Consider the following 12,358-nt stretch of genomic DNA (forward strand, 5'->3'; position numbering starts at 1 on the left):
AAACTTTTTTCTTAGAACAGTTTTTGCTGCCTCCCAAAGATTTGGACTGTTGTGTTTTCATTTTCATGTTCCCCATGTGTTTTTTTTATTTTTATTTATTGTTTGATTTCTTGGTTGACCCATTCATTGTTTAGTAGCTTGTTATTTATTCTCATGTATTTGTGTTTTTACAGATTTTTTTCTTGTGATTGATTTCTAGTTTCATACTATTGTGGTTGGAAAGACGGATGACATGATTTCAGTCTTTTTTAATTTATTGAGGCTTGTTTTGTGGTCTAACAATCTGAGAATGTCCCATATCCCCTTGAAAAGAATGTGTAATCGGCCATTTTTGGATTGAATGTTCAAAATATATCTAATTTATCATTCAAAGTCTCTGTTCTCTTGTTGATTTTCTGTCTTGATCTATCCATTACTCTAAGTGAGTATCTCCTAATATTATTATAGTACTCTTAATTTCTTCTTTTATGTCTATTAATAGTTTTATTATTTAAGTGCCCCAATGTTGGGTGCATAAATATTTACAATTGTTACATCCTTTTGTTGGATAGTTCCCTTTATCATTATGTAGTGTCCTTTGTCTCTTCTTACAGTGTTTTGTAGTCTGTTTTGTCTGATAGAAATATTGTTTTCCCAGTCTTGTTTTTATTTCCATTGGTATGGTAAGTGTTTTTGCATCACTTAATTGTCAATCTGCATGTGTCTTTAAGTCTGAAGTGAGTCTCTTATAGGCAGCATATATATGGGTCTTGCTTTCTTATCCATTCAGGCACCTTATGTCTTTTGATTGGAGTATTTAGTCCATTTACATTTAAAATAGTTATTGATAAGTAGGTACATAATACCATTTTGTTACTTGTTGTCTGCTTGTTTTTGCAATTCTTCCATTCTTCTTCTCTTGCTCTTTCCTCTGTAGTTTGATGGATTTCTTTAGTGTTATGCTGGGATACCTTTCTCTTGTTTTTTGTTTGTTTGTTACCATTAGGTTCATTTAAGATACCCTATGTGTATAGCAGTCTGTATTAAGTTGATCATCACTTAAATTTTTGAACCCATTCTAAAAGCACTGAAATTTTCCTATGTGCTCTCCACTCCCTGGTTTATGTATATGATGTCATACGTACTTTTATGAATCTCCTAACTGATTTTTATACTTACAATTGATTTTACTCCTTTTATGCTTTAATTTCCATTCTGGTTTATAAGTGATTAATCTACTATTTTTATTGTATCTTTGCATTTACCTGTGGACTTTTTCCCTTCCTTAATTTTCTTATGCCTAATTATGGCCTTTTCTTCTTAGAGAATTCCCTTTAACATTTTTTTGTAAACCTGGTTTAATTGTGATGAACTCTTTTAACTTTTGTTTGTCTGGGAAAGTCATTGTGTCTCCTATTCTGAATGACTGCCTTACTGAATAGTGTTTTCTTGGTTGCTTGTTTTATCTTTTCAGGACTTTGAATATATTGTGCCACTCTATTCTGGCCTGCAAATTTTCTATTTTAAAATCAACTAATAGCCTTATGTGGTTTCCCTTATATATAACTGTTTTCTTTTCTCTTTTAAAAATATTCTCTCTTTATCACTTATTTTTGTCATTTTAATTATTTTGTGTCTAGGTATGCGCCTCCTTGGGTAAATTTTGTTGGGGCCTTTCTGTGCTTCCTGGGTCTGGATGTCTGTTTCCTTCCCCAAAGTAGGGAAATTTTCAGCAGTTATTTCTTCAAACAAGTCTTGTGTTGCCTTCTTTCTTCTTCTGGGATCTCTATAATGTGAATGTTGCTACGTTTGATGATATTATCGAGTTTGCTGAACCCGTTCTCTTTTTTTATATATTTTCACTTTTTGCTGTTTGGCGTGGTTGCTTTCCATTACTCTGTCTTGCAGATCACTGCTTAGTTTTTCTGCCTCCTGTAGTCTCCTGTCAATTTGCTCTAGTGTATTTTGGATTTTAGTTATTGAATTTTTCATCTCTGGTTCTTTTTTATATTTTCTATCTCTTTGTTGAAGGTCTTACTGAGATCCTCCACTTTTTTTCTCAAGTCCAGTGAATATCTTTATGACCGTTATTTGAATTCTTTATCAGGCGTATTCCATTTCCTTTACCTCTCTTGCTATGATTTTGTCCTGTTCTTTCATTTGGGCCATATTGCTCTGTCTCCTCATTCTGTCTAACTCTGTGTTTGTTTCTGTCAGCTATATCTCCTGATCAGCTATATCTCCGTAAGTGGCCTTATGAAGAAGAGCTCTTGTGATGTCTTGCAGCACAATGTCCTCTGTTCACTGGACTCTGTTCAGTGAACATAGGCGCATCAGGGATGTCTCTTGTGAGGCTGTGTGAGCCCTGCTGTGTGACTGAGGTGCACTTATCTTCAGTCCAGTGGCTGCAAAGGCCCGCTTCACCGGTTTGGAGTACACTGGTCAGGGTTTGGTCCCTATGCTGTTAGGGGCTTGTGGCAGGTCAGTAGTCAGACTGGATGGCTGCCCTTCATCATGTGCTCTGGGACTACAGGTGCACTGTGCTGCAGGGCACTATCTCTGCACTGCTAGCAATAAGGTTTGGCTTCTGGGACTGTTGGGTACACTGGTTTGTGTGATTATATTCCCTCCACCCCAGGGCAGGAGTCACTTTGGAGTAGCACTGGTCCCTGCTGGGGTTGCTTGCATGGTATGTTGGGGCAGAAGTGGCCTTGGAGGCATGCCGCCTGCAGAGTAGGTCAGGTTGGATGTGGTGCCTCTGATGGGGAACATGGTGGGGCACTTGGTGTTAGCAGAGTATGTAGAGAGTGTTTGTGCTAGTTCCTACAGGTGTCTGCCTATATCAAGGAGTAGGGAGGGAGGCTGGGGTAAGAGAATGGTGCTTGCCAGCACTTTTGTTCTTAAAGTCTTCTAAAGATTCCTGAACCTCCAGTACAAAATCCGAGATACCCCAGGCACTTTCCAAACTACTGCTTTCTTGTGTCTCTGCAGGGTTATTTGTTATGCTGCCTCTTTAAAGGTGGGGACTCAGTTTCCTATTATCCTTGAGCTTTCCTGGAGCTAAGCCAGCTGATTTTAATGTACCTGGAGTTAAGGTCTGCTGATTGTAGAACTCTGGAAGTTAAGCCCACTGGTTTTCAAAGCCAGATTTTATGGAGATTGTTCTTTGCAGGGTAGCTTGTCTGTGCCTGTGATACCTTCTCGATGCTTGTGGTTTCCCTCCTCTGTGTGGCTAGTCTCACAGAGGTTTGGTTCCTAAGTGTGTTTCTACCCCTCTTGCACTTTTCAGTGTAGCCTTCTCTACAATTAATTTGTGCCAGTCTTTGAGTCTTTTTCAGAGTTAGTTGCACTGTGTGTCCATGAGTTCAGGATCTTACTACTCTGCCGTCTTCCCAGAAGTCCAAATATGACAGATCTCTTTTTGAGCCCCGGGAAGCTTTTTTCATCTGAAAATGGAAGAGAGGAATGTGACACCCATCTTTGGGGATAGCTTTTAAACCATTTGGGTCTCAATATTCTTTTTTATTGGGAGGAGTATTCTTGCTTTTTAAATTTTAATTTCAGTACAGTTAATATATAGTGTTAAATTAGCTTCAGGTGTACAATACAGTGATTCAACAATTTTATGTGTAACTCAGTACTCATCATGGTAAGTGTATTCTTTAATCCCCATCACCTATTTCATCTATCTTTGTGCTCACCTCCTCTGTTATAACCATCTCTTTGTTCTCTACAGTTAGGAGTCTGTGTTTTCAGTTTGTGTCTTTTTTTCCCCTTTGTTTTGTTTCATAATTCCACTTGTGGGTTAAATCATATGGTATTTGTTTTTTTTCTGATTGACTTATTCCAGCTCCATCCATGTTGTTGCAAATGGCAAGACTATATTCTTTTTATGGCTGAGTAATATTCCATTGTGTGTATATATACCTCATCTGCTTTATCCTTTCATTACTTCATGGACACTTGGGCTGCTTCCATTATTTGGCTATTGTAAATAATGCTGCAATAAACATAGGGGTGCATATATCTTTTGAATTAATGTTTTCATATTCTTTGGGTAAATACCCAATAGTGCAATTTCTGGATCATAGGGTAGTTCTATTTTTAATTTTTGAGGAACTTCTATACTGTTTTCTGCAGTGGCTGCACCAGTTTGAATTTCTACCAACAATGCATGAGGCTTTCTTTTTCTCCATGTCTTTATCAACACACATTGTTTCTTGTGTTGTTGATTTTAACCATTCTGACAGATGTGAGGTATTATCTCATTGTGGTTTTGATTTACATTTCTCTAGTGATGACGTCAGGCATCTTTTCATGTGTTTTGTTGGCCATCTGTATATCCTCTTTGGAGAAATATCTGTTCATATCTTCTGCCCACATTTTATTTTTTTTGTTTTTATTTTTTTTAGGATTTTATTTATTTACTCATGAGGGACAGAGAGAGAGAGAGGCAGAGACACAGGCAGAGGAAGAAGCAGGCTCCATGCAGGGAGCCCAATGTGGGACTCAATCCCAGGTCCCTAGGATCATGCCCTGGGCTGAAGGTGATGCTAAACCACTGAGCCACCCAGGCTGCCCTTCTGCCCACATTTTAATTGGATTGGTTTTGGGGTTTTTTTGTTTTGTTTTGGAAAAAAAAAAGTTGAGTTGTATTAGTTCTTTACATATTTTGGATACCAGCACTTTATTAGATATGTCATTTGCAAATACCTTTTCCTATTCAGTTGGTTGTCTTTTAGTTTTGTCAAAAGTTTCCTTTGCTGTGCAGAAGCTTTATATTTTGATATAGTCTCAGTAGTTTATTTTTGCTTTTGTTTCCCTTGCCTCAGGAGACATACCTAGAAAAATGTTGCTATGGCCATTGTCAGAGAAATTATTGCCAATATTGTCTTCTAGGATTTATATGGTTTCATGTCTCACATTTGGGTTTTTAATCTGTTTTGAGTTTATTTTTGTGTATAGTGTAACTAACTGGCATGGTAGATTCTGGTAGATTCAAGCTTCCTTTTAATTTCAAGATTTTATGAATTCTAAATATTTTGTAGCATTTCCAATAAATTGTTGCATTATTGAGACAAATATTTTTAACATTTGCAAAATATTTCTCTACTGCTATATAACAGGATATTAATGTGTCATTTAAAAAAAGACTTCCTGTGGAATACAGTCCTATTATAACACAATATATACATTCCTAAAGTTTATCATGCTGTGGAGAATTGTGCAATAAAAGAAGAAAAGTCAGTGTCACAGTGGTCAGAAACTTTGTCGGTTACACATACAAAAAGACAAAAACATAAACAGCACAATTTTATACAAGTGAAATGATTAAGAAATACAACATACTATAGTAAACCTGGCACTGAATAATACTTGAGATTTGCTGGGCTTCATAAGAATTGCAGCTTGGAAGGTTCTGAGAAGTGTGAGGCAAGGCAGATTATTTGCAATCTGGTAGAAATTTCAACACTAGATATGTGTGGTTCTTAGCATCAGTAAACTGAGACAGATGGTAGAAGGTAGAAGTATATACATACCGTTTGTGTATTTCTACATTGCTTGGTTCTGTTTTTTTAACTCATTTCAAATGGATGTCATTTTCTGTGTTTATCTAGTGAATGCTTGTCCCAGAGGAGAAATTGCACAGAGAATTTCCCAATACATTAATCACTCAGGAAAAAATTTGTGTTCCAAAACAAGCACTATAGTAGAACTGGCTGTAATTTTAGACTTACAGAAAGTTGCACAGATAGTATGCACGGTGTTTTCATATATCTCACCCGGTTCCCTTAAAGGTTCAAATTTTATGTAAATATAATGTAATGATCAAAACCAGGAACTTGACATGTTGATGTTATAGTGTTAACTAACCTTAGTAGATCCTATTCAGATTTTCTCATCCTTCTTCTTTTTCTATTCCAGGATCCAATTCAGGATCCGTATTTCATTTGCTTGTCATGTCTCCTTCATCTTCTGCCATCTTGGACAGTTCTTTATTCCTTCTTTGTCTTTCCTGATCTTGACACATCAGAGAATACCCGGACAATTATTTTGTGGATTATCCCCTTAATTTGGATTTGTCTAGTATTCATGGTTAGATTGAGGTTATGCATTTTTGGCAAGAAAACCATAGAAGGGATGTTGTGTCCTGATTGCATTATATACATGATATCTGAGACACTGATTTTTTTTTTTGAGACTTTTAAAGATGTGTTCAGTGCTTCTGATTTTCAATTGTATAATTTATATTTGTTTATACTTTACAGTCACTTGTTTTTCATGTGAGGTTTAAAGTCTTCATTTTTATCAGTACATTGACTTTTTTAATGGATAAGCCCTGTGGAAAAGAATTGCACTGTTATGGGTATGCCTTTATATCCTGTGATTATTTTTCTCTGTATAGTAGTATATTCTGATTCCTCAATTATTGTTGAATAGTGTATTTCGATTTCTCAGTTATTTCTATCAACTTGAGAGGGTATAATCACTTTTGAAATACTAGTATTATTTTATACTGTCTTTGTGAAATCTTTTTATGTAATGACTGTCATTATTTTGTTGCAGTGTCAATAGTAATGGGAATTCCCACAGTGAAGAGAGAAGTTAAATCTTACCTCATAGAAACTCTTCATTCCCTTATTGATAATCTGTATCCTGAAGAGAAGTTGGACTGTGTTATAGTAGTCTTCATAGGAGAGGTAATTATTTAATTGTCATTATTTTTTCCTACATTTAATCTATAAGAGTTGAAGCCATAATTGAATGTTTTAATACACTTTTAAAAATGTGATGAATCAAGGTTAGATAATACATTCTTTCTGATATTAAACTTAAGTGTAGCTTGTTGTGTTTGCCTTAACTTGTCTCCTGCAGTAACAGTCAGGAATAATAACTTGTTGTGAGTAGGATAATATTATATACATAAATCTTTAAGAGCAGTGAGTCCCCGTTTTTACCTGTAGGGCTTAAATTTGGAGATTTGCACTGATTTTCTTTGGGAGTTTTGAAACCTGAGAAAGGCTTTGCATAGGTTGCGGTTTTATCATTTCTTTATTTTCTCCACCCCTCCTGTGTACTTCCAAGAGGCAGTCATCACTGTTTTTTAAAATATTTTATTTATTTATTCATTTGAGAGAGAGAGAGAGAGAGAGAGAGCACAAGCAAGGAGAGAGGCTGAAGAAGAAGGAGAAGCAGGCAACCCACTGAGTAGGGAGCCTGATGTGGGGGCTCGATCCCAGGACCCTGACCTGACCTGAGCTGAAGGCAGATGCTTAACCAACTGAGGCATCCAGGAGCTCCTCAGCCATCATTATTATTTTAAAAGTCAAAATATGGATAAGAATGTGAAACATTTCTTATATTTCAGTCTCCTTGCAAGACCTAGGGAAAGCATATTGAATATGCTTTTTGCGAATAATGAAGGGAAAAAAGCCCCTGGAATAAATATTTTCTTAATAATCACATAGAATTTCAGAATATGAAAGGACTTAGAAGAGTATCTGGTTCTGGCTTACTGATTCCCAACTTTTCATGGTTTCTCATGTCTTTTAAAAGGAAAATGTTCTTAATGTTTTCTTTAGTATAAAGAAAGCATACATTTAAAACAATTTAAAACAAGCATACCGTTTAAAACAGTTACAGAAATGTATAATGAAAATTTATCTTCTCCTCCATGTAAATAGAAATACTATGGATATTATGAAATATATTCTAAGAACTTTTTCTATGACTTGTATACATTTATATATAAATGCAATTGTTCTGTACATTTTTTTCATATCATTTTTCATATCATTTTTCTATGCTAAAAAGAGTATCAGCATCGTTTTTTATGACTACAAAGTATTCCATTGTATAGTTTTAACATAATTGACTTAATTTCTGATTGATAAACATTTAGACTCTGTACAAATTTTTTGCCTCCCCCCCCCCCCTTTAAGACTGCTCTGTGCATTACTGTAAATAAATTGTTGGGCACTTGTATACTTACTGATGTGGGATCCATTCTTAAATGTGGAATTGCTGGGTCATAGTCCATATGCATTAAAATGTTCATAGATGGCCAAAATGCCCTACAGAAATTAATCCAGGTTATCCCTTTTCAGCAGTCTGAGAGAGAGCTTGTTTTCTTGTCCCCATGCTCTGCTAGATAATATTAGTCTTTAATTTTTTTTTGCCAAGTTGATGGATAAAAATAATATACTACTTTTGTTTAATTTGGGTTTCTTTACCAAATGGGATTAAATATTGGTTTATATGTCTTTTGACCACTTGTACTTACACAGATTTTGTCAGTCGCATATTGTATGGTAGTAGAAATTGTATAGTCTCTTGGCTTATATGTCTTTTGGCCATTTGTATTTATACAAATTTTATTTGTCAGTCACACATTGTATAGTAGAAATTGGTACGATCTCCTTGGAAAGCAATTTGGCAATAGCTATTAAAATTTCAAGTACTGTACTCGGGGACCTAATATTCTGCTTCTAAAAATTGATCCTTGCCCCCACATACACACATGATTCACATGCCAGTTGCAAGCCCTGTGTTTCTGACCAACCAGCTATAGACTGGAGGTTCCAAAGACCTCCTTCTTGGGTTTGATTAATATGCTGGAGTGCCTAACAGAACTCTGCAGAACATCTATGTTTATTAATTTATTAATGATAAAGGATACAGACAAACACCCAGGTGGGAGAGATGCATAAGGCAAAGTATGTAGGAAGGGGCATGGAGCTTCCATACTCTCTTAGGGTGCCATTCTCCCAACACCTTTATGTATTCACCAGCGTGGAACCTCCCCAACCTTGTCCTTTGGGTTTTTATGGAGGCCTCATTACATAGTCATGACTTACTAAATTGTTGGCCATTGGTGATTGATTCAACCTCCCAGTCATCTCCCTTCGCTGGAGATTGGAGGGGTGGGATTGAAAGTTCCAACACTCTGGTCACGTGGTAGGGTCTCCTGGCAGCCAGCCCCCATCCTTCATTGGGGTGGATCAAAAAAGGCACCTCATTAATATAACAAAAGACAGTCTTGCTCTCATTGCTTAGAAAATTTCAAGGGTTTGGGGAGCTCTCTGCCAGAAATGGAACAAAGACCAAATATATATTTATTATTATAAATCACAATATCATAACTTAAAATTAGTTTCAGTCTATAGGTACAGATATGTGTACGAAACGATTCCAGACCCTCTTGCCATAGCCCTTCACCTGATCACTAAGGTGTAATAACACTGGGTTTGGAGTCAGATGACCCATATTCAGGGCTTCTGGATTCTGCTACTTACTGTCACTTGAGCAGATTGTTTTTTCTCTCTTCATTCTCAGTTTCATCATCTCTAAAATGAGAATTATGCTATTGAGCTTTTTAAGCTCAACAGTGTTACAGGCAGACACAATGAGATCACACACATGGAGAAGTGTTGCATGCTGACAGTGCAGTGTGAGTGCCTGCAATATTCTGATCTCTGAAGACTCCTGAATTGCAGTATTTGTATATGTATCTATGTAGAATTTCAGTATTTGGAAGAAAGTCTATCCTGAGCAGAACTGATTTATAGAATTCATTGAATTGCCTTTAGGAAATTTAAAAATATTAATCACTATATTTGATTCTACCTTGATTAGTCGTTATTAGTCTATGTGTTTGGTAGATCAGGGTATGTTAACACTAGTAACAAGTGCATACATATTCTGTGGCTAGGACCGTGATCTATCTACATGTTGCATGGTTTCTAGCTCTGGATCTCTAGCGTCTTCCTAAGCCCATATTTCCAACTGCCTTCTTAATAACATTAGTTGAACGGTTAATGGTTTGATGAGCAATTTTTAATCTGTCCATAACTAAGTTAATCTGGTTTTCTCGGGCAGCCCTGGTGGCCCAGTGGTTTGGCGCCAACCTCGGCCTGGGGTGTGATCCTGGAGACCCGGGATCCTGGAGACCCGGGATCCATTGGGCTCCCTGCATGGAGCCTGCTTCTCTCTCTCTCTTTCTGTCTGTTATGAATAAATAAATAAAATCTTAAAAAAAAAATCTGGTTTTCTCAAACTACTTCTCTTCCAGGTTTCCCATGTGTTTATTAAAGGTTTTTTTTTTTTTTTTTTTTTTTTTTTTACCACAGAATTAATAAGTCTGTGTTCCAGTTATTTTACTCTCAATTTGTTATGTGGATCTAGTGTGTTTTCAGTTTTATTTGTGTTATTCCTTAGCTTGAAATGTTGCCTCTTCCTTTCTCTTTCTTAATCATCCTTCAGGTCCCTGCTCACCCCTTTTATGAAACTTTCCTATCACCCATATGAATTTTATTTAGAGTAAATAGGTAGAAGTAAATTGATCTTTCACAAACATTTTTAATTTTTGTAAAGGTGTTAATTACCTTTGGTCCACTTTAATGTGAGAAAAAAATTACGAATGAAAAAAAAAACATGTAGAAGAATACCTATAGACCTTAAAATGTATAATCTTTTTATGCTTGTTAGACTTTCCGTTTTTCATGTTCTATTTTTCTTGAAGGGGAGGGTCTATAAGAACTCCCCTCTGGGAAGAGAGAAGACACAGAAAAATAGTTACTAGCTCTATTTTTGTTCTTTGTTCCTCTCTGGTGATTTCTCTCTTGGGGTCAGTTGGGCATAAATGATGAGACATTTATAGAACACACACGGTTTTGAACAGTTGACTGTTAATGTACTGTTTGACTCTATTCTAGAATTGCAGGAGTTCAGAGGAATAAATTCCAGTTACTCTGAAGGATCCATTGTACAATGCAAGTGTGATATTCAGATTTTAAGATTGTATCATCTTTATGTTTACTTTTACCTTACTTTTACTTTAAATTATAACCTTTGTATTTTAATAATCCTTTGTTGTCAGTGTGCTTCATTATTTGTTATATATTTTATGCTGTTTTATAGTATTTTTTATACTGTACCATCATTTATATTATTTCTGTCACTCACAACCATTTCTGACAAAACGTTTTCCTACTCTGGATTTTAGCAAAATTTGTTTTTCCTGTTTTGTTCTTGTATTTGGAGAATTCTCCATTTTATGAATCTTGGTGGGAAGAAACCTCTCTCCCATTATGGAACCTAAGTATCCCAGGTAATTGCTTTACCAGTTCAAGCATATGACTTAGGCTCAGCTGCTTGGGTATTCCTATCCTGGACTTTGAGTGGAGCTTAGTTATTTTTTGATCACACAGAAAACCCGAAAGAATAAACAAATAAATTATTAGAAATAATAGGGGAATTTATCAAGGTGACCAAGTGAGAGCAATTTATATTTCTATATACCAGTAACAAAAAAACATTTCTTCTAAATATATTTTTCTAAAGAAGCAAGGATTCTTGAATATGTCTCTGTTTGGGATTGTGTCATGTTTCCTTAAGATTAAATTCAGATTTCACATTTTCTTGGTGAGGAGTAGTTTTTAATTTTGATGAAGTCTAATTTAATCAATGTTTTCTTCTATGATTATTGTTCTCTGTGACCTAAGCAATTCTTGCTTAGCCCCAAATTGTGAAGATTATCTCTTCTGAAAACTTTGTTTTAACTTCTTTATTAGGTCTGCAGTCCATCTTGGGTTAATATTGGTTGTGGAGTAACGTGTTCACGTTCATTTTTTCCATGTGGGTGTTCATTTACTCCACTACCTGTTGTTGAAGACACTTTCCTTTCCCCACCAGATGAGTTTGATGCCTTCTTTGTAAATCCAGTGACCATATAGGTGTGGGTCTTTTTCTGTTCTATTACATTGATGTGTAGGTTGATCCTTATGCAAACACCTCACTATCCTGATTACTATTACTTTGAATTAAATATTGAAATCAGGTAGGGTTAAATCCTCCAATTTTGTTTTTTTGGGATTGATCTAGATATTTTGGACATTTAGACTCCTCACAGTCATTTCTAATATCTGGTGTTGCTTCATAGTAGCAAGTGCTTCAACTGGGTGTTTTTTCTTTTAAATTACTGGGGAGATATTTGGTCACAATTTTTCAGCTGTTTTTTGGCTAGCCATATAGTTTTTTTGTTTTTGCTGAGCTTCTCCCTTTTCTCTTATATTTTTGTATAGTTGCTGTGCTGGTTCATTTTTAATGAATCATAGAAAGAAATAGCTTATTTTTCCCCCTCTAGGCCAATAGTTTATGTGGGGGGAGGGGGCAAAGTAGTGTTCCAGACTAATTTTTTTCTTTTTTCTTTTCTTTTTAAATCAAAGACTGTCTTTGTAACTGCTACAGAGTCAGGATGCTTGCTGCAAATATAGTTAGTCTGTGCAATTTTTCAGGCTACCTCAGATTATTGGAACCACATTGAGTTCCTTTTGAGCTTAAGAAGTTTGGTTATTAATATGGATCTTACTGAAAATGG

The 12,358-nt window shown here is 35.8% G+C and overlaps 1 protein-coding gene across 4 annotated transcripts in view; it reads left to right on the forward strand.

Moving 5' to 3' along the window:
- MGAT4A (alpha-1,3-mannosyl-glycoprotein 4-beta-N-acetylglucosaminyltransferase A) overlaps positions 1–12,358 on the forward strand; it is a 117,810-nt gene that overhangs the window by 62,948 nt on the left and 42,504 nt on the right. For all 4 annotated transcript variants that reach the window (XM_072741133.1, XM_072741134.1, XM_025992487.2 and 1 more), the window contains exon 5: positions 6,547–6,680. In XM_072741133.1, coding sequence (XP_072597234.1) covers positions 6,547–6,680 — 134 coding nt within the window. The remainder of the gene's footprint in view (positions 1–6,546; positions 6,681–12,358) is intronic.

This window comes from Vulpes vulpes, chromosome 16 (genome assembly GCF_048418805.1).
Source record: "Vulpes vulpes isolate BD-2025 chromosome 16, VulVul3, whole genome shotgun sequence".
NCBI lineage: Eukaryota > Metazoa > Chordata > Mammalia > Carnivora > Canidae > Vulpes > Vulpes vulpes.